Source organism: Rattus norvegicus, chromosome 12 (genome assembly GCF_036323735.1).
Source record: "Rattus norvegicus strain BN/NHsdMcwi chromosome 12, GRCr8, whole genome shotgun sequence".
Lineage (NCBI taxonomy): Eukaryota > Metazoa > Chordata > Mammalia > Rodentia > Muridae > Rattus > Rattus norvegicus.
Window position 1 is genome coordinate 46824479 of NC_086030.1, and position 27402 is coordinate 46851880.

General features: G+C 53.9%; 1 protein-coding gene and 1 long non-coding RNA gene across 13 annotated transcripts in view; one reads left to right on the plus strand and one right to left on the minus strand.

Moving 5' to 3' along the window:
• Positions 1–27402, minus strand: part of Msi1 (musashi RNA-binding protein 1) — a 96628-nt gene that overhangs the window by 9254 nt on the left and 59972 nt on the right. For 4 of the 12 annotated variants that reach the window (XR_010056364.1, XR_010056363.1, XM_063271088.1 and 1 more), the window contains exons 1-12: positions 20825–20958; positions 20614–20654; positions 19940–20021; positions 19755–19839; positions 16835–16876; positions 15247–15339; positions 12168–12216; positions 10268–10350; positions 9428–9545; positions 4956–5036; positions 3269–3325; positions 235–303 (exon numbers count right to left, since the gene is read on the minus strand). Coding sequence is in view for 10 of the 12 variants with exons in the window: in XM_063271088.1 (XP_063127158.1) it covers positions 235–303; positions 3269–3325; positions 4956–5036; positions 9428–9545; positions 10268–10350; positions 12168–12216; positions 15247–15339; positions 16835–16876; positions 19755–19839; positions 19940–20021; positions 20614–20654; positions 20825–20883 (859 nt within the window). In the remaining 2 variants the exon portion in view is untranslated. Of the gene's footprint in view, positions 1–234; positions 304–3268; positions 3326–4955; positions 5037–9427; positions 9546–10267; positions 10351–12167; positions 12217–13543; positions 15196–15246; positions 15340–16834; positions 16877–17770; positions 17975–19754; positions 19840–19939; positions 20022–20613; positions 20655–20824; positions 20959–27402 lie in introns of those variants that run through there. The other 8 variants (XM_039089122.2, XM_039089121.2, NM_148890.2 and 5 more) reach the window with 7 other exon arrangements.
• LOC134481302 (uncharacterized) lies at positions 21158–26726 on the plus strand. The gene is made up of 2 exons (XR_010056803.1): positions 21158–21442; positions 26022–26726. It is a non-coding gene; the product is annotated as an uncharacterized LOC134481302 (long non-coding RNA).

Sequence of the window (27402 nt, forward strand, 5' to 3'; positions counted from 1 at the left end):
CAATGTCCCCAGAGCCACAGCCATGATCTGCAGGGTCAGTTATACACGCCGACACCCCATGGTTTATATGCTCTGGGGGACACGGCCAGTGTCACTCTTGGCTGGCTTGTATGCTCAGTTCAGCCAGTACTTGGGCATTAAACAAACCCCTTTGTCAGTGGCGAGAAGGAACCCCTTTTCTTCCTTCTGGACTCCTCTGTCCCCACCCTGTGCTCCCTTCCCAGAAGGCCTCACCTGTCCCTCGGACTACAGCCGCCGCTGCCGCCGCCGCTGCCATCGGACCATAAGCAGTGAGAGGGATGGCTGGAAGACAAAGCGCGTGCACTGAGCTGGAGGAAGAGCGGATGAGGAGAAAGGACCCTACTGCCTGGTAGAGCTTCTCCCACCTAGGCCTCGAGTGGAGAGGGGGTCAAAAGCACAGGAAGCATGGGCAGCCATTCTGTACCCCAACTCAATGGTTCCCAGGGAGCAGCCCAGCCTGGGTTCCCATGTTGGACCCTAGAACCCATCTGAGTAGCCAGCATGAGGAAAACAGTCCTGACCTGCTGTGGACAAGGCATTAATTAGTACCTTCTTCACAGGGCCCTCGGCAGGACAGTGGCCATCTGGCTTAGAGGGGCCGGGTGTTAGGTCCCCTTTCTTTTCTTTTTAATTTAATTTTTTATGTATTCACTTTACGTCCTGCTCACTGCCCCCCTCCCTCGACCCTTCCCCCATCCTTCCTCCCTTTCCCCTCTGAGTGGGTGGCAGTCCCCCTGGATATCCCCCCACCCTGGCACTTCGGGTCTCTGTGAGGTTAGGCGCTTTCTCTCCCATTGAGGCCAGACAGGCAGCCCAACTAGAAGAACATATCCTACGGACAGGCAACGGGTTTTGGGATAGCCCCCTACCCTGTTCCGGTTGTTCAGGACCCACATCACCACCAAGCTGCACATCTGCTACATATGAGCGGGGAGGCTTAGGTCCAGCCCGTGTATGCTCTTGGGTTGGTGGTTCAGACTGTGAGAGCCCCAAGGGTCCTGGTCAGTTGACTCTGTTGGTCTACATTCCTTTCCAGAGCTGGTCACTGACTGGCCCATGGCACAAAATCCCGGCTTGTCGTTACAAGCAGGACGGCCTGAGGGCTGTGAGCTAAGAGCTCTCCTCGGGGTCAGGCTAATGAGGTTCCAGCTCTGCCTTGTCCTGCTGCTGTGTGTCCTACATCCTCTCACGGTCCTTGGGGCTTCCCCGACCACTAGGCTAAATGACGAGTGTCCCCTCCAAGTCCCTCAGCCCTTCTTCTGGCTTCCTGTTTTCCATCTACAGCTCATGTATACAATAGGCACTTAATAAATATCTGCACTAAAAGGCTAACAGAGACCTCTGCTTGCTTGCTTTCTTTCTCCCTCTCTCTCTTTCTTTCTGGGTCTTGTTTTTGAGACAAGGCCTTGGCTGGTCTCGAATTCACTTCTCATTCTCCTGTTTCCAACTCTCCAGGGCTGGGATACGGGCATGTCCCACCATGACTAACCGGTGCTATACAGTGAGTGCCAAAGCCAGGGATCTGTGCATGTGAGGTAAACAGACTACCAGGTAAATGAATCCCCTGAAAACATTTAGCAGAGTTGTCCTGCAGGAGACCCAAACCCATGACACGGTGGTGGCCTGAGTTCTGGATTCACCTTCCTCTAAACCCTAACCGGCTTCTCTCTGAGACTCCGCCCCCTCGCCTGCTCTAACCACTCAACTTCCCACAGAACTTCCATGTACTTAACTAATCCAGCCGCCTCTATTGGCTCCTGCAGGACAGGGAAGGGGGCGGGGAGGGGGCTTATCTGCTCGTTTATGTGTGTGTCGACCCCCACCCTCCCCCCAGATGCCTGGCCAAGCGTCGGCACAATAAATATGTACCAAACACATAAAAGAAATACTCAGACCTCTGTTCCAAGCCAAGAAAAAAAGCTCAGACGCCACACTCCAAAGGGCCGCAGAGGCTGGAGTCCCCGTGTGCTCCTCTGCCAAGACACCTTTCGGCACTGACACTTCCTGACTCAGGCCTACGGGGCGGACAATGGGCACCAGGGTCCTGGGGTTCTAGCCCTTCCTAAAGCAAACTCCTAAGTAGCCAACGTCGCTGAGCGCTTATCGCAGAGGATTATTTTTGGCATTAATAAATATTTGTTAGCCTCGCTGGCCTGTACATTTGGTTAAGAGTGGGGCCCCGGGCGGGCCTGCTTTCGTGCCCAGTAGCCTGGCGGTGCGTGCTGCACACAGAAGGTCCACACACAGAGGTCTTACCTGAGGAGAGAGGAAGCCCCGCCCCCTGCCCCCAAATGCCAGGACCCCCCCTTTTTTTTCTTTTTCGGAGCTGGGGACCGACCCTAGGGCCTTGTGCTTGCTAGGCAAGCGCTCTACCACTGAGCTAAATCCCCAACCCCTCCAGACCCCCTTTGATCCTTGCCCTGCTCCCTCTTCCCCTTCCTTCACCCTCCTTGTCTCTCTTCTCCCTCAGAAAGAAGATCTGAAGCAGCTCCCCACACACAGCCAGGGTCGGGGCAGAGTCCGCAGGTAGGGTGGAAGAGAAGCGGGTTGGACAGAGAAGCCCCTCGTGGCCCACCTCACGTGCACACCACTCGGCCTGGCCCAGCTCCACAGAGGAGGTGTTTTTCCCTCGTGGCCAAACGCTTTGGCCTTATTTTCCTAGAAGGAGCCCCCGGGCTTCCCTGGGGTCAGATGGGGCCATCAGATGCATGTCACTTGGGCCCAAGTATCTCGGTAACTTGGGGTGTGTTAACAAAACGAACAAGGACTGAAAAGTTCTCACGAGACTAAAGTTGGAGGCTCTGGCTTCTCGGGAGAAATGAGATGTGAATGCTGTATCTGCGGGCCCCCTCGAGGGTGGGCTGGCACTGGGTCCAGGCACCCCCGGTTCTGCGTATCAAGTCCCTCTTAGCCCACTGTGCTCCACGTTTGTGACCCTGGCCTGTTCACCACTGGGTACCAGAGCCTCCATGGTGCCTGGCACACAGGAGACACTAGATAAATATTTGCCAAAAAAAAATGAGTGACTCTACCCCCATCTGTCTGGCTTGGCCTCCCGTCCCACCCTCAAGGGCCATGCAGCTGAAGCAACTGGCCAGTGCCCAGGTATAGCCTGCCGCGTCCTCACAGCTGTGGGGCTGGTGGGCAGGAGGAGGTCCTGCCAGCTCTACCCCGGGAAGGGAAGGCCCCTCTCCCCTTCTCTCTCCCCACGTGGCCCTACGAGATGTACAAGATCCGAGCCACTGACCTGTAAGCTCGGGGAGGACTGGGGCGCTCGGGAGAGGGGTCCGCTCTACACGGAATTCTAAAATGAAACGTAAAACAGCTTAGGAAATCGTACGGGAGCCCCTCTGGCATGGCCGGGGGTGGGGGGGAGAAATGCACCCACAGGGACCATGGGCGAGGGGGATAGGCCATGCACAGGACTCAAGAACTGGGGGTGGAAAGTGCACAGTCCCAGTAGGTGAGGTGGGGCAGAGGGGTGACAGACAGACAGACAGACAGGGAGGAAAAAGGGAGAACTAAGGAAACTTAGAGGTGCCTCCTAATCCTGGACTCAAAGCAACGCCAGCAGTGGGATTCCCGAGGTTTGGCGCTGAGAACTGAGCCCAGGGCTTTACGCAAGGTGGAGAAACTCTGTTGCCGATCTGCACCTGGGGCCTCCACTCTGTTTTGTTTTTAAAGGTCTATTTTTTTAAAAGATTTATTTATTTATTATATATAAGTACACTGTAGCTGTCTTCAGACATACCAGAAGAGGGCATCAGGACTCTTTACAGATGGTTGTGAGCCACCATGTGGGTGCTGGGAATTGAACTTATGACCTCTGGAAGAGCAGTCAGTGCTCTTAACCGCTGAGCCATCTCTCCAGCCCTTTAAAGGTCTATTTTATTGTATGACTGTTTCCGCCAACAGGAATACATGTATACCATGCGTGTGCCTGGGGCTTTTGGAGTTCAGAGGAGTGCTTTAGGTCCCCTGTAAAAGGAGTTAAAGGCAGCTGCAAGCCACCGTGGGGGTGCTGGGAATTGAACCTTCGTTCTCTGGAACAGCCAGTACTCTTAACTGTTCGTTCCTAGTGATACCACTCTCCAGCTCAATCTTGGTAGCAATTCTCCTGTCCTCTGAGTGGCACAATAGGATCCCCGAGAGGGTTGAGCATCACGTGTACCAAGGACTTCAAGCTAAGCAGTCCAAGGGCAGGGGACGTAAATGCTTAGGGACCCCTCCAGTAAATGAGACCCAAATGGGCTGGGCTGGGTAGCTCAGTGGTAGAGCCCTGGCCTAACATTCCCGAGGCCCTGGGTTCAAGGCCTGTGACCGGTCACAGCACGGAAGGAGTACAAGGTGGACCTGAGGCCAGCCTAGGCTCTGTTTCAAAGACTGATGGCCAGTGCTCGGGATGTGGTTCTGCCAGCACGCTGGCCTAGCATGTGTGTGAGGTTCAGACCAGTCCCCGGGGGAGCTGAAAATGACTTGACACTAGGTCTGGGGTTATCTTTATGCTGGCACTTTAAGGTTCAGCGTGTAAGCTCTCGGGCTCTCTCCAGCACTCGGTATCTCGTAAAGACTCAGCACAGCACCTTTAAGTACATTTGTGAGGATGGGACTCCCAGTGGCCCTCGGGGAAACCCCCCTACGAGTCCAGTGCTGCCTTTGGAGGGAAGGGCAATTCTGGAGTTGGGCAGGGATGGAGAAAGTCAGAAGACAGGCAGAGAATGAAAGACCTGGGCGAAACTGCACCATGCAGGGCTAACACCAGGAAGCCCACGCTCTCGACGTTGGTGGAAGGGGTGGGAGGATTTTTTTCTCCTCAGACATGCTCTTCCTTCCAAGCATCCAGCCATGCACTCTAGACGCCACCACCCCGAGGGGGTCACACTGTCTGGAACTGGGGACATGCTGGTGGTGGAGAGTCACCCTCGGGGACTTACCGGGGAACTGGTAGGTGTAACCAGGGGCAAGGCCTGTGTAACTCCGGCTGGCGTAGGTCGTGGCTTGGAAACCTGGGTAACCTGATGGGACAAAGGGGCCGTGTGACATACCTTGCCCTCAGCTGGGGCACGGCCAGCTTGGATCTGAGGTTGCTCATAGCCTCCCTGTGGCTTGTCAGAGAAAATCCTCAGGTTTGCACAAGTCGTCTGCACACCAAGCCCCGAGCTAGGCACGGTGTGTACATTTTATAATCTCATTAAACCTCGCAAGCACTGTAACAGGGAGCACAGTGAGGGGCCTCAGTGTACAGACGAGGAAACTGAGGCACAGAGAGCGGACACTGGACAAGAACGATACAACCCTGTCAGCCAACTCTTCCCACTCCGGCTCCCGTCTTCCTCTGCTCCTCGACTCTCACACTCCGCTCCTTCCAGCCTCTGCACCCTGACTTGCTGCTTCCCCAGTGTGCAGAGCTTGGCCCAGGGCCTTTGTACACACTGTGATCTCTGTCTGGGGCACCCACACGAGACCACTGAGGGCTTGCTATGCTAGTGACTGACAGATCTCCCCACGCAAGGCCTTCTGCACGGAGGCTACAGTTCCTCCAGTGTGTCATCCCACGATCTGTCTGAGGGTGGATATTCTATCACCCAGAAGAGAAACCCTGTCATGGGGCTGGAGAGATGGCTCAGGGGTTAAGAGCACTGACTGCTGCTCTTCCAGAGGTCCTGAGTTCAATTCCCAGCAACCACATGGTGGCTCACAGCCATCTGTAATGGGATCTGACGCCCTCTTCTGGTGTGCCTGAAGACAGCTATAGTGTATTCATATGCAATTAAATAAATAAATCTTTTTTTGTTTGAAGACTTATTTACTTTATGTATATGCTGCACTGTCCTTGACACACCAGAAGAGGGCATCAGAGCCCATTACAGACGGTTGTGAGCCATCATGTGGGTGCTGGGAATTGAATCCACAACCTTTGGAAGGGCAGTCAGTGCTCTTTTTTTTTTTTTTTAAAGATTTATTTATTTATTATACATAAGTACACTATAGCTGTCCTCAGTCACACCAGAAGAGGGCATCAGATCTCATTACAGATGGTTGTGAGCTGTAATGCGGTTGCAGGGAATTGAACTCAGAACCTCTAAGAAGAGCAGTCAGTGCTCTTAACTGCTGAGCCATCTCTCCAGCCCGATAAACAGATCTTAAAAAAAAAAAGAAAAAGAAAAAGAAAAAGAAAACCACCAGCTTCATAAGTTCAGCATGGGCGGTGCGTGGATGGGTGTGAATGCACTCAAGGTCTCAGAAGCTCACCAGAGTGTCCTTGCCTGTCACTCTCTGCCTGATTTTATTTTGAGGCTGCGTCTCTCACTGAGCCTAGAGCTTTCTCACTGTCTACACTGGGTGGCCAGGGGACGCTCAGCACAGAGGTTCCAGACGTGTTTCCAGGATAGAGCTGGGGAGAGGAACCCACTGTGACTGCCAAGCACACGCTCTGCCCACTGGGCTGTCCATCTCCCCAGCACCGACGGACCGACCGCACTATTACTTTTCCCCTAAGTTGTTGGGAATCGAGTAAGCCCAAGACAACAGACGAAGGTGTTTCTCAAAGTGCTGGGGACAGCGACCTGCCTCATTCCAGCCCCAGCAGGTCAAGGAGGACCAGGGGCTGGGGAAGGAGCTCATTGGGTAGAGCACTTGCTAAGCAGAAATGAGGTAGTCAGAGTAGGAGGAGCCAGAGTTTGAGGTGAGTTCTAGGCTACCCTGGGCTACATGGGTCCAACTCAAAAAATGAAATAAAAGAGAGCCAGACATGGTACTGAACACCTTCAATCCCAGCCCTCTGAGGTAGAGGCAGGTGGATCACTGTAAATGTGAGGTCAGAATCGTGCAGGACAGCCAGGGCTACAAAGTCTCCAAGCAAACAAATGAAACATCATAATTTTAAAGAAAAGGCCTTCTCCTCAAACGACTCAGGAAAAACTCACACACGCTGGGCCGGAGAGATGGCTCAGAGCTTTCTTTATAAAACTTATTCTATTACTATTATTACTTAATCTTTTGAGGCAGGGTATCAGAATGTAGCCTTGGCTGTCCTGGAACTCGCTCTGTAGAGCAGGCTAGCCTCCAGCTTTCAGAGATCCACCTGCCTCTGCCCCCTGAGTGCAGGGATTAAAGGTGTGCACCACCACCACCGGCATAATTTATATTTTTATACTTATACTTATATTTTATATTTTTATATTGTAGTTTAATTAGCGTGTGTGTGGTATGACTGTGTGAGAGCCCTCAGATCTCCACAGAGGCCAAGAGGCATCAGATTCACAGGCATGAGCTGTTAGATGTAGGTGCTGGGAACCAACCTCAGGTCTTCTGAGGAAGATTGAACTCTGAGCCACAAACCCATCTCTCCAGCCTCGTCCTGGACCAAGCCGGCCACTAACTCCCCCTGGCCAGATGTTCATCTTTTCCACGTCTGTCCTTACATTTATTAATGTGTCTGTGCGCGTGTGTCTGCTCTGTGCACACTACCTGCATGGAAGTGAGGGGCTGCAGGGTCCCCCGGGACAGGAGGTGACAGCAGGTGTGAGGGCAGGGAACGAGACCCAGGATCGCTACAAAGTAGCTACTACAGAGAGCTGGGCAAGTTCTCCAGCCCCTATTTATTCTGTGTGTCTGTGTGTGTATGTATATGTGTGCATACATGTATGTGTGTCTGTATGTGTGACTGTGTCCGTGTGTACATGCATGTCTATGTGTCTGTATGAATGTCTCTGTGTGTGTATAAATGTGTGTGTATGTATGTAGGTGCGAGAGTGTCTCTGTGTTCGTATCTGTATGTATGTGTCTGTCTCTGATGTATGTATGTGTGTATGTATGCGTGTGTCTGTGTGTATATGTATGTGTATGTATGTATGTGTGTCTGTCTCTGTATGTGTGTGTGTCTCCTGTGTATATGTATGGGTATCTGTGTCTATGTGTCTGTCTGTATATCTCTGTGTGTGTCTGTGTATGTATGTATGCATGTGTGTCTGTGTATGTCTCTGTGCGCATATGTGTATGAATGAGTGTGTCTCTATGTTTATGTGTGTGCATATGTATGAGTATGTGTATGTATATGTATGTATGTATGTATGAGTATGTGTACGTGTGTGTGTATGTACGTATGTATATATGTGTGCATCATGCCCTCTCACATGTGCTCCCTAAGGGCTGGGCATACATATAACACCTCACAATCTAGGCACTTTTCTTTTTGAAATTCACTTTTTTTTTAAAGTTTTTTTTTTTAATTTAATGTATGAGTATCTGCATGTACACCTGTGTGCCAGAAGAGGGCGCCAGATCCCATTGCAGATGGTTGTGAGCTGGGATTTGAACTCAGGACCCCTGGAAGAGCAGCCAGTGCTCTTAACCACTGAACCATTTCTCCTGCCCCTCCCCCTTTTTAATTAAAAAAATACTTTTATGCAAATATGATTTCTTTTGTGTGCATGAGTGTTTTGTCTGCATGTCTGTCCATGCACCTCAAGTGCACAATGCCATGAAGGCTCGAAGGAGTCAGACCCCCTAGAAATAAAGTTACAGATGGTTGTGAGCTGCCATGTGGGTGCTGGGAATTGAACCTGGGTCCTTCGAAAGAACAGCTAGTGCTCTTAACCACTGAGCCATCGCCCCAGCCCCTTGGGTGCTTTTCAAAGTGCAGCTGACTCTTAGCTGATTTTCAAGGCTAATGGCCAGTCCCATCACCTATTCCAGGGAGCCTCCTATGGTTGTTTAGGTGGCTCCTTGATCCTCCCACGGCCTCCAGTCCCTCTATGGAGACTCTCCTGTCTTTCAGTTGGACCACAGCCCTGTGACGACAGATCCTATCACTCAAAAAACCAAACCAAACCAGACAACAACAACAACATAAAAATTAGCTGAGTGAGGCGAGGAAGCCTTCTTCAAGCCTCTGTAAATGCTACTCTTGGTGTGCGGTACCCTCTCTCTTCCTCCTGCAGCAGGCATCCACCCGACCTGCAGACTCAGCTTAACTCTTTTGTGGTTTCTGGTTCTCCAGAGTCTTGGTCCGATTCTCTATGCCCACACCCTCTTAGTAGCCTATACTTCATCCTGAGCTCAGGAAAATCATTGCTGGAATTCCTGGCGGGCATAAGGCACTTAACACCGGATGGAGACAGAAATCCTGAGTAGACAGGAGGCCAAATAATATGGAGCGGCTGCAGTACATCAGAACTACCACAAGAGGGCAGTGCTCCACATCGATCTGCCCACCTTGGGCAGGCCGGCCAGATCTGTGACACAGTTTTCTTTACTCTGACTCAGACAGAAGGGCAGACCATGGAGGAGAAGTCACACCCACACAGCCTGCCCCCCCACCCCCACCCCCCCCCCCCGTCCCCCGCAGAAGCACCAGAGGCAGGACTAGGCAGGAAGAAGCCACAGGTGTAGGCTTGGCACCTACCTAACATGCCAATACCCAGCATGAAGGCGTCCATCCCGTAGGGCATGACTCGAGACCGGCCCCGGGCTGAGCCTGTCGGGGACATCACCTCCTTTGGCTGAGCTTTCTTGCATTCCACCTGCAGTGAGAGCTGAAGGTCAGAGCTTTCCTTCCTATGCAGGCCTCTCTATCCTGATTCCAGTTACCGTTTACAGAGCTTGCTACAGAGTGCTTGCCACGTCTAAAGGGCTTTACAAACGTGGTTTTGGCCGCTTAAGGATTGCGCTGGACCTACGGTGATAACTGTTTGACTTATTCTTAGTTTTGATTAACTTTAATGATTTTATGATATGGTCTTATTGGGTAGCTCTGGCTAGCTTGCAACTTGCTATACAGACCAGGCTGGCCTTGAACTTGTAACAATCAATTCTCTTGCCCGGAAGGCTGAGATTATAGCTGTGTTCCATCACAAGGAGCTGCGATTCCCATCTCCTCTCTCCCTCCTTTCTTCCTCCCCTCCTCTTCCCCCCCCCCCCCCACCTCTCTCTCTCTGACACAGGGTCTCTCTGCATGGTTCTGGCTCTCCTGGAACTCGCTCTGTAGACCAGGCTGGAGTAAAAGGCATGCACCGCCATTGCCACCAGGCCAGGGATTCCCATATAAAAGCAGAAACCTGAGCTACCCCAAGGTACTCACTTCCTGTCTGCATCCTGAAAAGTTCAGGATGAAGGATTCTGCTGATTTCTGGGAGAGCCCCACCTCTACCTATTTACAGAACCCCAGAGCTTCCCTGACTGCCTCCTCCTGGATCAACGTTCTCCCCGAACCCCAACCTCTGAACCCCGATCCGTCCCATCTCACCATTTTGTTGTTGATTTCATGGAAGTGGATCTCACACACTTTCTCTACGATGTCCTCACTCTCGAACGTGACAAACCCGAACCCTAGAGGGTTGGACCAAGGGCGGGGCAGGGTCAGAAGCAGGGCTCATGGTCATTGCCCAGCCCCACGCCACATACACCACGGCTCATCTCTTGCGGGCAAGTGTCTGAGAGTTAATGAAAGGCTCTGCCTGTAGCCTAAGAGCATCTCAACTACTGGCTGAGTCAAGGTTTCAAGTCCCAAATTACAGATGAGCAGGCCGGAGGCTCAGAGAGGTGAACTAACATGTCCAAGGTCACACAGCAAGTTAGACAGAGGTCCCAGTGGGGCTGGAGGGACAGTGGTAGCTAAGAGCACTTGCTGCTCTTCCAGAGGCCCCAAGTTCACTTCCCCCATGCTCTCATGCATGGGACAGCTCACAACAGCCTGTAACTCTACAGAGAGAGAGAGAGAGAGAGAGAGAGAGAGAGAGAGAGAGAGAGAGAGAGAGAGAGAACACACATGCGCACGCACACGGCAACATGGCATACGTCTACGCAGACACACATACGTAAATAAAAATTTTTTGGTTTCTCGAGACAGGATTTCTCTGGGTAATCTTCACTATCCTGAAACTCGGCTCTGTAAACCAGGCTGGCCTTGAATTCAGGCCATCTGCCTTCCTACCTCTGCTGGGATTAAAGCCTTGCCCCACCACTGCCTGGACAACCTTTTTTTTTTTTTTTTTTTTTTTTTAAAGCGGCAGAGCCACCATAAAAAGAGTCATCCATTGCAATTGGAGCACTAAAGGGTCTTAGGTGCTCACCCCGACCCTCAATCTCTATCCAAGCTGTGCTCGAGTTCCTTATACAAAATGGCATGTTTGCACAGAATCCACGCACGTCCTTCTGTGAACTGTGAGCGTTTCATCCCCGCCACGAGGACTCCATACATCCTATTACACTCCGAGGTTCGGAGAACGGAAGCAAGAAAAACATCTGTACCTGCAAAGTACAGATGTAACTCGGCACTTGGGAGCTTTCTCCTTCCTTTTGTGGAAGACAGAACTAGGGTCTGGTATCTCTTACATTCTCAGCCCTTTAGATACCATTTTGGGGGTGGGGTGGGGTGGGGGTGGAGGGGGAGTCATTTCAATCCGAGATTGCCTGACCCCGAAAGAGCAAAATCCACAGAAACAGAAGGACGGCCTCAGCTAACAGCCTCTTATCCCCTCAGCTTCCCACGCACAGCCCTTCCTATAGTGTACACGGAAACACCATTTCACAGACACTCGGGGCACTCTATAGGCAATGCTTGCCCAGTCCCATGCACATTTAGCCGCCCCTGCCTCCCACCTCTTACACAGCCATAGCTCACACCACTCTGCTCCAAGAAGCTAAAAGCCACTGAGAAACCGTCCCTCTTCAGGGAGTACCCCAGGGGCTGGAACAAAACATCCAGGCAGGACACAAACAGTAGAGAGGCCCAGATGTGATCAGGTTGGGGGCCAAGGAAGGGGTCGGAGGAGGCTGGGCTTGGCTTGGTGTGGAAGCAGTGGTGAGCCAGACTGCCTCAGGCTATAGAGTGGAGCCTGACCCAGGGGCAGCCAGGCCTCAGCTCTGGTTTCTAGGGATAAGGTAGGCCCATGCGGGAGCAGGGCCTGGCCAAGGGGGGTGCGGGGCCCCGTTCGGGGGGGGGGTGTCCTCAGCTCCTCTGCAATTGGCAAGGTTTCTGATGCAGGAAAGGAGGACAAAAGCCTTCTGTAAGGCCAGACCCTGGAGAGGATGCAGATCCTCGGGGGATAGGGTGTCGGGAGGCAACATGAAAGGGCAGCTGTGACCTGCAGCCCCTGGCTGACCAGGGCCCTGGCCCAGCCTGGGAAGGAGGAGGGGCCACTCACCTCTGTGCCTGTTGGTAGTTTTGTCGAACATCAGCATGGCATCATCCACCTGAAACACAGACTTCTGCGTTGGAACCACAGACAGCAGCCCCCCGCCCTTGTCTACCCCTCCAGGAGACAATATCCTAGACTCGGAGACAACCATCAGATTCTCAGCACATCAATCTGTATTTATTAGACTCCAAAAGGTACACTCCCGCCTCTACCATCCCAGCAACCCCTGCAAAGGCTCGTTCCCACTGCATAGCTCAGAGAGGTGAAGTCGCCTGCCCAAGGCCACACAGCAAGTCCTGCATGAAGCCAGGGAGGGAAAAGGCACAGACCGAGGTGCTTGAGAGAGGGGTACGGGGAGCAAGACTATGAGGCGGGGAAACGAAAGCCTCTTCTCTTTTTGGAGAAGGCCAGCAGCCAGACTCCCTTCTGCTACAGCCCTGTTCTCTAATTGAGGTTTCCTCTGGCTAGAGGCTGTAATTAAAGCTAGTAGAGTTCACTGACTGAGCTGCCTGCCTTGCACTGGCTGGGGGAGGGGAAAGGGGAGGGAGGGGGAAGGGTCTACATTAGCCACACTCCCTTGAACCCCAGCCGTGGCTCCTAGCTACTCCCTCCTGGCATCCTCTCAGACACAGGGACAGGCAAGGGCAGCCTCACCTTCTTGGGGTACATCTGACCTCCCCCACCGCACCCCTCTCCAACCACTGGCCTGACCCCAAATGGTGGAGGGAAATCCTTAGACCAGGAGGCACAGCCTAGTCCCACAGAACTCCAGGATCCTTCCTTATCTGTCTTCTGTCTTTCAGGTCTCACCAAAGCAGACCCAGAACTAGCGTGGGTCTCCTTGGGGAGCCCGGAAGCTCTCCTTAGCGGCCAATCTAGACCAGGACACACTGAAGTAGGAGGCAGTGGGGTTCCTGGAGAATCTCAGAGAAAATAGCTTCCTTCTTCCTGGTGCAGAACGCCATCTTCCACTCTCAAGCAGACGACCACACTCTTATCCCTGACCCCAAAAAGGCAGTTAACCCCAGCTTCTGTGTTTGCTGGCTGGGTGTCCTTGGGTAAATGGCTTTAGGTTTCTATAGCTTTGATCCCCCAGTCTGTAAAATGGGTATATTACTGATTATTTCCTACAAGAGCTAAGAGTAAGGCGTACATAGGATACTCGACTCCCAGGGCTGGGGTTCAGGGTGCACTCAATACGCAGCAGCTGCTGTCTTTATTGTGCAGGGACCCGCCCACAGTGGCAACAGAGGAGGATCCCCAGGTTCCACCAGGACAGGGGCTTCAGTTCTTATCATCGCTATTCTACTGAGCATCCTGACTGTTGCTCAATTAATTACTTTTTGAATGGATAAGTGAATGAACAGAGAAACCAGCCACACCTTCCTCCTTAATCCAGCAGTTGAGTCTCTTGTCTGACCCACAAACTGATTCAGGTCAAAGCCAGTCCTTCCGGTTCCCTTCCACTCAACATCCCTGGTCCCCAACATCCTTCAAGCGGGGCTTGGCTGGACTGACCCCCATTGCCGTGGTGGGGTTGTGGCCAGAGTAGACCCCCTTCCACACGAGGAGACTGGCTAAGGGGTCCAGGGTACCCCCACCCGTGGTGTCCCCCTCCTGAGGCCGGCTGAGGGGAGGGAGGCTCCCGGCCCAGTGTCCTTAATAGGCTTGGTCTCCATGGGAACCTGGGGGCAGGGGGGCTCCGGAGGGGGGAGGGGAGGCGACCGAGGCCTGCTGACCAGTGGGAGCCGCCAAGTTCGGCGGCGGCTAAGCCTGAGTGGCAGCCATGGCGGCTGACCATTGTTCCCCCCTCGGTGGCGGCCCCTCGATCCGGGCGGGGTGGGGGGGCAGCCGCGGGGCCCTTGGCATTCCCGGCTGTCCCCCTCGCTCCCTGGCAGCCTATTCTCCAGCTCCCCCTGGCCTCCCCGGGCCGGTTTCACATGCCAACGCCGATTTAGGCCCGAACAAAAGACGCGGCCGCTGACGGCTTCTCCTGGGGCCCGGTTGCCATGGCAACGCCGGCCCCGGGGGCAGGCGGCCTCCAATCACAGCTGCTGGATCAGATTAGTGCGGGCTCTAATGCTCGGTGCTCAGACACAAAGACACCCCGCCGGAGCCGAGCTGGGCCTGCAGCTTCCCAGGAGCACCCTTCCCTCTGGGGCCCAGGCTCTGCTTGCCCTGCGTCTTGGACCCAGATCCCCAAGGAGGGGCCTGAGCCAAGGCCTCTCTGGCCTCAACACGTCAGCATCCTCTGGCCTGCAGACCCCCCACCCAGCCACCGCTCGCTGACGATCTCCCATGCCCGGTCCAGCTTGGCCTGATGGGGAATCCACGTACTACCAGGGAGAGCACGGGACCCGGACCACCTGAAACACTCCTCCTTCATCCACCCCTGCACTTCAGACAGACCCCTTAGCCATTTCCCCCTCGAGGCCCTGAGGTTTACCCTGCCTGCTTTTGTATAGATACCTTTATTGTCTGGGTGGTACCACACCCGCCTCCCTTTCACGGACTACCTCTTCCAAGGCCCAGAAATTAAACCTCGACACACCCAGGAGCCGAGAGCTAGCGACCTCTCTGGGCTGGAGCACACTTGGAGTGTTTTCTTCACTTCCCATACCTGGAGATCAGAGGCCACCCCCAGCTCCCCACCTGTTTAAGCAGGGTACCCCAATGCAATAGGAGTCTTTACTGCTCTCTTATCATTCTCCCTAGGGAGGAGAAGGGGGGGGAGGAAGGTGCAGCTGCCTGTAGCTTGGACAGGTGCAAGCTCCCAAGAGGGCAAGGGGAGGGGAGCGCTGGATTGAACTGGCTACAGAATCGCCTCCTCCCTCGGGGGAGTGAAGAGAGGCAGGAGAAAAATACAGAGGAAGGGTAGAAAGGTAATGAGAGACTATTGAAGAGGCCCAGAGTCTGAGGCCCACACACGGGTCCAGATCCCAAACTGACTTGGTCTGACCTCACCTGCAGGAGGAGCCAGGCCCTTGTCTGCCATTTACTGTAACTGGGATGATCTGACTGCCACCCCCTGCCTCCTCTGGGGCTTTCCCCAGCTTCAGCCAGGCACCCACAGTGAAAGACCTACCTTTCCGAACTGCTCAAAATAGTGCTTCACGTCCTCCACCGTGGTGTTCACAGACAGCCCCCCCACAAAGATCTTCTTAGTTCGAGTGACCATCTGTCGGGGAAGGAAGGAGAAAGTGGGCATCTGAGTCCCGTGGCCTACCGCCACCAGCAGGGGCTGTGGAGGGGGGGTTCCCCCCTGCCTGGACGGCAGCTGACAAACTCTCTGTGGCCCCAACTTCTCCAAGGCCCCCTTCCAAGCTCCCCCTTGGACTCCTGCCTCTAGGCCTGTCATAGGCAGCTGTGTGCCCCACACCCTGGCTGGCTTGAGTGTGCCTCCCTCCCTGGGGTCTGTGTATGGAAAAATGCCTTCCCTCAGGAACTGTACAAGGAAGTGGTGGTGTGGGGCGGGGGGGGGGGGGGGAAGCAGGCCAAGGGCCTAGACTCACTGCCTAGCATGAAGACTGCACAAGTTCTCCCAGGAGACACCAAAGCCACCAAGGGGTGTCACCAAACCTAGCACCAACATTTCCCTCATCAACCTTCCTCCCAAGCCAACCTCTGGCAGCCCCTGTTTTAGGAAGACCACATGGTCCTAATTACCTCAGGAGCGCATGGCTAATCCGAGGCAATTCCCAGCCCCATCCTAACACTAAGGCACCTTCTGTCACCAAACTGCTTAATGGAATTAACCCAATTCTGACCATGTGCTCCCTGGTGTGGTTTCCTTCGAATACCTGCCCCATAATTGCTTTCAGACCCTCAACTGGACCCTTTCCAAGGATGCCCCCTTTCTTGTCTCCTAAAACCTGCTCCTTTCTCTCTGCCCTCAGCAGAGACCTTGATGGAATTCAGGGCTCAGAATCTCAGAGGACCTGGGTTGCCATCAAGGGAGAAACTGAGACCTCCAGGAGAAGGAACATCCAGTCTCAGGGTGACCTCAACCAACAAACATTAGGGTCCAGACTCCTGGTACTGCAACTTGCCCTCTTCTTCCAGTCCCCATTTGCTTAAAACCTAAGATGTGGCCAGTTGCCATGGCGTCTGGGATCAAATCTAAGGTCCTTGCCCTGCATCACAAATCCTGCAGGCTGTCTGCTCAACGGCCCAGAAATCTTTTACAGAGCCACAGAGGTTCGAGTTAAAAACACAACAGGTGACCAGGGTCTGAAAGGCTCCGGCCTCCCTTCCCCCTCTGAAAGCCCAACGCACCTCAAACCAGAGACAGGAGGGTAACATGGAATGATGAGGCAAGCTCCCCCACCCAAGTCTAGGGCAAGCCCGCCCTGTGTGTGTTGTGCTCAGCACCCACAGGTCGTGAGCTACTAGGCTAGAATCACACTCAGTCCAAACTGTACTGGCTTCAAATACAGGACAACAAAGCCACCTCCCTCTGTATCTGCTGTCCATCCCGGCACACGGGTGGAAGGAGTAGTGTGTCTTAATTCTGTGCAACAGTCATCCCCTCTCCTTAGCCCTGCCCATTCGAGAAACACTCCAATACTCCAGAGCATGCTGGGAAAACCACTACCCCCCCCCCCAGCTTGCCCAGAATAAAGGAACTTTCCCAGCAACCTCCTCCCTGCCCCTTAGCCCCATCACACACCTACCTTAGGCTGTGCTCTCCGAGGAAAGGCCACCTTGGGGTCAATCTGTAAGAGAGGGGACATGTTTGGAGTCTTGGGGATCGCGTATAGCCTCGGCGGCCACACAACCTCCAGCTTCCTTCGTCTTAGGACACAGAAGTAAGAGAAACCACAACAGCTTCAGGTAGGACGACACAAGTTGTGGGGTCCTAACGCCACACACACACTACTTTCTAGCTGGGATGAGACCCTGGTTTAGTTATTCAACTCCTCAGAACTGCAGGGTCAAGTCCGCCTGCTAAAAGGACAACTAATACCTTCCCCACCCCAAAGGTCCGTCTGCAGATTACTTCAGACAGCGCTCACTGAGCATGTGACACGGTGTCTAGCCCATAGCTGAAAACCAAAACAATGTGGCCCAAGTCTTATTTCACCCAATATCGGACACACCGGAGGTCTCGACAGACTCCCTCCCACAAGGGTGCATCATTACCCACTGCCTAAGTGGCGCGTGTAATTCTGACGTCACCAACGGGACTTTTGCAAGACTATCTAGTCTTTGCCTGAAAAGGACAAGGTCAGAGCTCAGACCCACCAGGATAAGGCTTAGTACTGTCTCCCTACTACCTCCAACCGCTGACGGCCCTCCTTAGGGGCTGCAAGCAAACAGCTCCTGTTGGACATCGAGGCTTCCAGGGGAAGCAGAGAACAGGGAATGAGACTTAGAAGTCCTGGGCTACAGGCCAAGTTTGGAATCTTGGTAGCTGCATGGGCCTCTCTTAAGCCTCAGTCCACCCATCTGCAGAGTGGGGACAATCACACCCACTCCGCCGAGGGCAGCTGCGGGGGAATCAGACGAGATAAAGGGTGAAAGCGGTCCTTTGTCAACGTCCCCTTCGCTGCACAAACAAAGGTGCCATTACCAGGTTACCTTTGCCCTTGACAAAAATCAGGACGCACCTGGGTACCGATCCTAGGCGCTTCAAGCCACACTGACAGACAGTAAGGAACGGAACACGAGACGGTCTGTGACCGAGACAGAGCCTGCGAGGCCTGGTCCTGAAAATCCTTGCCGTTCACATGGACGGACATCATTTAGAAGTTACCAGCCAATCACAGGCGAGATCTATCTTTTCCCCAAAGTTCCTTCTGTTCAAAACTCAGTATTCTAGACAACTGGCCCTAGCTTCCCTCTGCCCACATGGCATGAACCAGGAAGCAGCCTTCTGCCAGCTCCCTTACTGGAATCCGCCCAGAGACGGATCTCCAAAGCCCGCACTAGGGCAATGTCCCCCCTGTAAGCAAGGCCCTGTGATCTCTAGGGAAAACCAAACCCACCCACTGCTCATCCGAAGTTGTGATTTCATACCTCCTCACCCTACTTCTTCCAGATGCAGCCTCGCTCCCCAACCACCTACCCACAAACCTCAAACAGCCCTCTGCACAGACCCTGATAGAGAGATAGTAGACAAATCATACTCCCCCAGACCCACATACAGCAAGTCCCCAACACACCACACACACACACACACACACACACACACACACACACACCACCTCCACTCTGACTCACAGCTGGCAACTTAAGTAAAGACCAACAAGTAAATAAAAGGTGAAATTCAGAACCCAAAATAGACTCTTTTCCCGCCCCCTTCCCCAGCCCAGAGATGCTAAACACAGACAAAGCCCTTGCAGTTGGCAACTTCCATATCCTAAGGGATGCCCACCTCAGCATCCTCCCCCTACCCCCTTATCAATCTTGGACTCCTCCGGCCTCCCGCCCTAGCACTCAGCTTCCTGAGAGCAGCAGAAGCCATCGGTGCATTCTGAGGACAGGGGACTGATGGTAGGAGAGCAGGCAGCAGATAATCGCCAAAAACAATAGGCCACTGTCTCTTCTTTCTCAGCCTGGGTCACTCGGGCTGAGCCAAGAAGATCCTTTTAGAACAAGCAAAGTGGAGGCCTGGCCTCCTTTGCTCATTACTGTGTGCAGGAGTGGGAGCCACTGGGCAGAGATAACAGGAGCGGGGACAGACAGTAATTTAACAAATTCTTGGGCACAACCAGCCATTGTTGCAGGTAAACAGGAGCCAGTAACTGGCCCAAGCAGGGAGGCCCAGGGCTGGGGAAGAATGGGGGAGTGTGGAGAGAGGTCACATTGTCCCGGCCCCACTGGCAGACAGACACCCCCCCCATCATCAAGTGAGCCTTCCTCTGCTTTTCTCTTTTTCCTTCTGGAACCCCAGAGCTGGCCTCCGCCAGCGCCCCCTGCAGGGTCCAAGACACTGGGAACATGGGGGAAAGAATCAAAATGTTCCAGGAGTTTGAATGACAAACAGGCAGGGTCTCCTAAGATCTGGTCGGCAGAGCACTTTTTTTTTTTTTCCTTCTATGCAGGCTAGCTCCCTGTTCACAAATCCCCTGTAAGGATAAAGAAGGTGTGTGTCCTCTACAAAATCGAGGAGCTCATTGACCAAAGTCCGGGAAGGAGGAGAGGGGAGTGCGCACGGGGGTGGGGGGTGCTCTGTGATGCTTTGCCATTGGTCTGGAATGGAAAAGGGGGTGTCACAGAGTCAAAGAGTAGTTAGATTTCAGAGAAGCCACTGTGGGTTTGTAACTGTAGCCCTGACTCACTCAAGCTGGGGTAGGAGAGGGACCCGGCCCCACCCCAAAGCCAGAAGTACCAAGATTAGCACTCACAGAGAAAGGGTAGTAGTTGCTTCGTCCCTCACCAATACTCAGGTGGCATCTTTTCCCAGGCCTGAGATTTTTTTTTTTCCTTTCCTCCCTCTGTCCCCAACTCCACTGACAAACTTTCAGGGCATGACAGCTCTCGCACTCAGAAAACTCCATCCAACTGTCCCCACGAGAGAGAGTCCAGGATCTCTCTCCTCCGGCAGCCTCCCTCTCCCAAAGGACCCCCGAAACCCCGAGGGCCACTCACTGTTTTGGAGTCGAGCTCGTGCCGAGATTGCGCCAGCACTTTATCCACCCCCGCCTGGTCCATGAAAGTGACGAAGCCGAAACCCCTGCGCCGCGTAGTGAGGGAGAGGCAGATGGTTACAAGGACAGCGAGTGGCCGCGGCGGGAGGGGCGAGCCCGGTGGCAGGAGAGGTTTCCGGGACTCACCTGGATCTTTTGGTCAGGGGGTCCCGCATCACCAGACACTCTTTCACCTCCCCGAACTGGCCGAAGTATTCGCGCAGCCCTTCTGTAACCACACACTCGCCTTCGGACCAGCCCAGGCCCGGAGCCCTTCCCCCTCCTCCACCGTCCTTTGCCCCCGGTGACCCCGGCGCGGCCCCGCCGCCCCCGCGCCGAGCTGCCCGCGCGCGCGCTCTCCGCGGCCGGCCCCCCCACCCCTGCCCTCGCCGGGGGGTTCCCGCGGAGCCTTCCTGGCGCCCACCCGGGCCTCGGCAAGGCAAGGGCCGGGGCCGGGCTGGAGTGGGGGACCGCTCCGGTTGGGTTCCCGCCGCTCCGGGAGCAGCCTCACAAAAGTTTGAGCCGCAGGTGCGAGCGGAGTTGGAGCTGCTGCCGGCGGGTCCCGGGGGCCCAGCCCGCCCCCCGATGCCCCCTGAACCTCCCCCCCACCCCCACAACTGCTCCCCAACCCGCGCCGGGCCCGTGCGCGCTCGCCGAGCGTGCTGCGCTCTCGGGGTCCCCGGGGCGGGGCGCGGAAGAGGGCACGAGGGCGCCCGGGGTCAGCGGGGCGCGGGGCCGGGCAGGGGTGTACAGGGTTGGGGCGCCGCAAGGGGTGCAGGGTGGCGGTGCGGGGGCCGGCGGGCGATCCCCGGCTGGCTCACCCTGCGTGGTCTGCCAACTGAGTCCTCCGATGAACATCTTGCTGCGGGAGGAGCAGAGACACAAAGGGCCCGCGTGAGCGCCGGGCGCCAGGGAGCAGGGGGCGCGGGCCCGGGCCCCGGGGAGGCCCCGGCCCGACCCGGATCGGCCATGTTGGCGGGGCCGGGGCGGACGCGGGCTGGGCAGGCCGGGCCGGGCCGGGCCGGACCGTACCAGGGGTCGTGCGGCGAGTCCGGGGAGGCGAGGCCGGGCTGGGGCGCGTCAGTCTCCATCGGGAGCCGCGGGCGGCGCGGGCAGCGGAGCGGCGGCGGCGGCGGCGCTCGGCGCGGGGCAGATGAGGAGCGCGGCGAAGGGGGCCGGACGGACAGGCCATGCTGCCCCCTCCCCCGACCCCGCTCGGGCGGGCGGGCGGGGACGGCCAAGGGGAGGGCCCGCCGGGGGCCGACCTGCCGGCTCCTCCCCCCGCCGCCCTGCGCGCATAAAGCCCGGCGCGCGCCCGGGCGCCCGCGGAGGCGGCGGCGGCGCCGGGACCCCCCCTCCCTCGGGGTTCCTGTGTGTCCAGGGGGCGAGCGAGGTCCCCTGATTCCTGGTACGGGGCTCGGGCCTGGGGCGCGGCCGCACCCCTCACCCACGGCGGCGCGGGGGCCCAGCCGCTGGGAACGCCCTCCCGGGATGAAGCGCTTCCCGGTGCGTTCAAGGTAGCTCGGCTTTGGATCGGGAACCCTCCCTAGTCCTTCCTCCCTGGTCCCCGCTATTCAGAAGATGTCCCTAATCATCCTGGGTCGGGTTGGAGATAGCCCAGTGCCCCCCAATCCCTACACCTTCCAACTGGTAAGAACCTCTCCTCCCAGTTCGAGCGAGAAGCCGCCCTTGGACCCCCCCCCCCAGTTTCTTCTAATTTAGAGTGCCCTGACAACGGTCTCCAGTCCATTCCTAGTTTCCCACTTCCAATTTGGGGAGCCCTCTCAGTGCCTCGCGCATCCCGAGTGGGGAGCATCTATCAGTACACTAGTAGAATCTTTCCCAGTTTTGTTTGCCCCTCCTCAGCCCTTGCTGTCCAAATTAAGTGTGCCTTGCAACTCCCTAAATCCCTTCTCTCCACACTCGGGACCCCTATGGTCTGTTGAGAGCATGCCCAGCTTTGAGCCAGGTTTCTCAGGTGGTCACCTCTCCGCCTTTCTGTGGGCAGCTCCTCCTGTCTCACTCCCGGCCCCTTTCGGACTCTCTGGAGTGGGGGGTGGGGGGGGGACCTGATTCCAGACACTCGCTGGTTGGGACCCCAATGAAGCAGAGAGAGAAGCCAGTGTCTCAGAGATTCCAGTTTGGGATCCCGGTTGACGCATTTGTGCACCTTCCCTTCCGAATGACCCTCTTCATCTGGGGTCCTAGCTCCCTTCAGCCTGATTTGGAAGAACCTGGGCTGCCTATCCACCGAGTTTAGAGTTAACTTTCCTCAGTAACTCATTTCCCTCTATGAAGCCAAACTCCTGTCTTCTTCCCTCTCACGGCTCTTTAGCATCTCCTCTGAGTACTTTAATCCCATGTCTTTTCAGTCACCCCCAAACTCCTTATCTCCAGCCTGGGAAGACCAAGAAAATCTCTTAGACATGGTGAGAGGCAGGTCTACCCTTCTGACTCAAGGCCAAGGGATACCTTCACTTCCCTGGTTGAAGCCACGTTAGAAATGGTCCAAGCAGGAGGCTAAGGTGTCTTTACAAACCCCTCCCTACCACCTTGCTTGCATCCCTGCCTCCTCTCTTCCTTACACCCTCCCAGTGTGACCTAGTAGTCACCTCTGTACCCACCCTGTACTCGTTCACCCTTGTGATAATGTGTGCCCCAGCCCCAGCCCGGCATCCCAACCTGGAGGTGCTATCCCGGTCCTCTTAGTAAACGCCCCTCCCCCACCCATCACACCGGGGAAGAGAGTGAACCCCTTTTAAGTTTCCTTTGGAGCCTTGTGAGAAAGCTCAGCAGGTACATCCTGCCGGGTACAAACAAATGTCCTTCTTCCTACTTGTCTCTTCCTACCCTCCCAGTGTCTCAGCATCCCCTGGATTGGGAGGTGGGAGGTGGGATGGGGAGCACCCTATACTTACTTACCTGAGCTGGAACTTGAGGTGTGTCACGGGAGAGAGAGAGAGAGAGAGAGAGAGAGAGAGATGAGGGTCAGCAGGTAAACCACTCCCTGTGCCCGGTGTCAGTGACCTGATTCTTCTTAGAACTTCCGGTTCCTTGTGTATAACATGTTCTGAGACGTGCCAGGAAGGGCAGATCTGTGAACACCGGTGTACTCCCGCTCTTGGCAGGTGGCTCAGAGGCCGGAGAAATAGTAGGCATTGTTTGTTCGGAGCCAGCCATGAGTGTGACGTAGCAGCTTGAGAGAGCATCCCTGGTTGGTATCTTCATTCAGTACCTTGGAGCAGAAAACCTGTATTTCCTTGTGTCAGTAGCTAGCTGGTGACTCGAGTCCACTCCCACTGCAGGATCCCTGCTAACTAACTGGTTCAGTTCACTTTGCTACCAAGGGGCAATGAATCCTTGGCAGGGTGGCCCTTCCGGGACAATGTATGACCCTTATAGTAGATTAAGGGTCTGGACAGTATTAAGGGGGAAAAAATGATCCTTCGATCACTAGGGCCCAGACTCGACTTGGGAGATTAGAAGCCATAGCCCCAGGTCCTTCTCTCCAGTGCTGCGTACACAAGCCTACTCCACAAATGAAAGAATTTGCTCTATAATGCTTTTCAATCCTCTTGAGAGAGACATCTCTCTTGGACAAGTGACATCGCACCCAGCAACCGAGATGGTGTAACCAGTATCAGATATTTACAGAACACCCACCTTCTAGCCACTACCCCAAGTATAGAGATCGCCACAAGAAAATAAAAAAAAAAAGAAAGAAAGAAAGAAAGAAAAAAAAAGAGATCGCCACAGCCACAGTTACGATGGTTGATTTGTGCCAACAGATACCAGATGAACACATAGGAGCCCTGTTAAGTGATGTGGAGAAGGAATGGGGAGGTTGGGAGGTATGGGGAGATTTACTTATTCATGTAGCCTGGCCTGCCCTGGAGTTCATGATCCTCCTGCCTCAGCCTCCTGAGTGCCAGGGTTACAGGCACGAGACACCATACTTGGTTCGATGTCCAATTTTGATTTCTTATGTCTTATTTAGTGTGTGAGCGCACACCCCGTGGCCCACAGAAGGAAGTCGGAGGATAATCCTCAAACGTTGGTTCTTTTCACCGTGTGGGTCCTAAGGACCAAACTCAAAGTCAGGTTCGGCAGCAAATGTTTTTTGGTGTCTTTGCTGGCCCTAGTTCATTTTAAGCCAGCAAATGACTCATAAGGGGATGACTACGTGAATCTACTGTGTTATCTGGAACTTTTTGGTTTGGTTGGTTTTGGAGACAGAGTTTCTCCTTGTATCCCCGGATGTCCTGGAACTCACTCTGTAGACCAGGCTGACCTCAGACTCAGAGATCCGCCTGCCTCTGCTTCCCAAGTGCTGGGATTAAAGTGTGTGTCACTACCACACAGCTCTTTCTTTCCTTCCTTCCTTCCTTCCTTCCTTCCTTCCTTCCTTCCTCCCTCCCTCCCTTCCTTCCTTTCTTTGTTTTTTCTTTTGGGCAAGAGCTCTCATGTAGTCCAGGCTGGCCCAAGGAGCAAGGATAACCATGAATTTCTGACTCCTCTCTACTTTCTTCCCAAGTGCTGGGATCATACCCAGGGCTTTGTATAAGGCAAGACAATGCCATCTACCGAGAACCATCCAGAGTGCTGCCCCCAACTTCTTTGTTGGAGACAGATTCTCACTCTTTGCCCAGATTGGTCTGAAAACCGCTGTGGAAGCCAGGCTAGCCTCAAACTCGAGGCAATGCTCCTGCCTCACGATTCAAGTGGCTGGTATTACAGACACCGTGCCTGGCCGCAGACGTCGAACGTCAGCACTTATTTTAAGGAGGTGGCCATCGGATGACGCTGATAGCTGGGGTCCACCTAAGGCAGGTTTTAGGGAGACATTACTTTAAAATAAACTAACAAACTTTTTAGAGCAATTGCCAGACTGAAGGCTAAATCACAAGGTTTGCTTTCGGTTTGTTTGGGTTTTTTTATAGGAATTAGTTTAAAATGTCTTTGATTTATTGTTGTGTCTTGTGGGAGCTTGCGGGCACACTGTGCCACACATGTGAAAACCGAAGGGCAACTTTAGGTGTCCTCTCCAGAGCTAGCCCAGGGTTAGCACCCCCCCACACACACACCTGGCATTTTTTTTCTCAACTAATGCATTTATTCACTTTCCATCCCGATCACTGGCCCCCACATCTGGCCTCTTTAAATGGTTCTTGGCTAGAACTCAGATCCTCACGATTGTGTTAGCAAGTACTTCACTGACAGAGGCGTCTTCTCACCCCCTGCCTTTCATCCTTCTGCTCTGTCTCATTTTGAGACAGGGTCTCACAGAGCCCAGGCTGGACTTGAGCTCCTGATCAGCCCACCTCTACCTCCCAAGTGCTGGTATTACATAGGACCAGTTCATTTTACAACCTCCCCTCATTTAAGAAAGTACAAGTGGGTATGATTTTTAGAGTGATTTTGGGCTCACAGCAACATTGATCAGAAGGCACAGAAGCTGGCCTATACGCCTGGGCACACAGGACAGCACCACCCATGTCAACATGGCCGCCATGGACTCTTCGTTTGTAGCAACAGGCGAATGTGTACAGACACAGTATCAGTGGAACTCAGGTCTCCCTTGGTGGTCACTGCTGGGTTGCAATTCTAGAGGTATAGAATGCACAGCTGTGTATCTGCCAGCGAAATATCAAATAAGGTAGTTTTGCTGCTCTCAAGAGTCCTCCAAGTTCTGCCTTTTACCCTTCCCTTCTCTACACCTTCGATCTCCTCACTGCTTCCACGGGAGTTTCTCCTCTAGAACGCCTAGCGCTTTCTAGAAGGCATACGGTATACATTGCCATCCTTGAAGTAGTAGCAGGCATTTGAGGTCCCTCCATATATTTTCACTTGCTGATATTCATTCATTCACTCATTCATCATCCACTTAGTTTTAGATAAGACCTCATCACGTAGTTCACCTGACAGGGATCTCTCTGTAGACCGGGCTGCCCTTGAACTCCTAGAGATCTCTGCCTCTGCCTCCCGAGAGCTTCGAGAAAAGGTGTGTGGCACCAAACCCAGCCCACTCCTTTTTGGTGCTGAGTAATATTCCATTTCCTGCTCGTTCCTGCTTATTCACTGTGGCTGCTTTCAAGTTTAGGCAGTTTATAAAGGAAGCTGCCGGAGTAGCTGTGTACAATTTGGAGGGGAGGGGTGTTGTACAGACATAGGTTTTTAATCTGCATTTTGTTGTTCTAATTTTCCTCTCCTATTTTTTCTTTTTCTCAAGTTTCTGGACCCCACCAGGAATTAATGAGCTGGGATAGTAAGAGCAGGTCACCGGGAGTCAGATGACCCCGTAAGGTTGGTCTCAGGATCCCGGCTGCCTTGGATGGGTCTAGAACTTCACGAGGAAGCCTCCTAAGCTCGGTGTCTTCCCAGGGTTGCTTTGGTGCTGAGATCGTGTCTTTGGAAGCACCCCGAATCTCTGAAGTGTGTGGGAAGAGAAGGGAGCTCTCTGTGCATTCCCTGGTCCAGTTAATCTGGTCCAGTTCCAATTCAGTTACTATCAAGACAGAAGTGGACAGCTCCCAGGAGTCCCAGCATGTACAAGTAGCCCTCTGGGTTCAATCCCCAGCACCGAGGGAAAAGAAGAGAAAGAGAAAGGGACCATGTGTAGCATTATCCTACCTCGAGATCTACAGATCAATAGGAGAGAGCTGACAATTTAGCAGTAAGCTCTTGTGGGCTGCACAGAGGGCTCATCCATTAAAGGCACTCGCTGCTCTTCCAGAGGACCTGAATTCGATTCCCAGCACGACGCACATCTAGAAGCTTATAACCACCTGTAACTTCAGCTCCAGGGATCTATCTGACTTCCCCGGTCTCTGAGGCCACCTCCACTCACATGTACGCATGACACAACACACACACACACACACACACACACACAGATTAAACACACAGATTAAAATAAATATTGTTTAAAAGGAAATAAGCCCTTGCATTTACAGTCTGTTCATATCTGACAGGGGTATCAAGATAGAGATGGTCTCATCTATAAATGATGCTGGACAACTGGGTATCTGTGCACAAAGAAATGAAGCAGTGCCTCACCCCACTGCACCCTCAGATGCTGATCCCAAATGGATCAAAAACCTAAATGTTGGAGCTAAACTATAGCAGAAAAGTAAATCAATTAAACAACATCAGAACTTAAAATTAAATACCCGTGCATCACAGCAGACACACACAAAACTGTAGGAAACTACATAGCTATGCACAAGTACATGAATTTAATTTCACTTTTTTCCCCCCTGATACAGCCCCGGCTGTTCTGGGACTCGCTCTGTAGACTGGGCTGGTCTCAAATTCAGAGATCCTCCTGCCTCTGACTCCTGAGTGCTGGGATTAGAGGCATGGGTTTTAATTTCACTCTTTAAAAGAATGTGTGTTTCAAAGAACTCCATCAATAAAATGAAAAGACAGTGGGAGGATCTAAGAAGATGGCCCAGAGGGCGGAGTGTTTGCAGCCAGCCTAAGAAGATCTGGATTTGGGTCACCAGCTCTTAGGTAAAAGCGCGGTGGAGAGGGCAGCTTGCTTCTGTAACCCCCGTGGGGGATTGGGATAGATATCAGCAACCTGAAAGTTCAAAGTTCAGAGAGAGAGA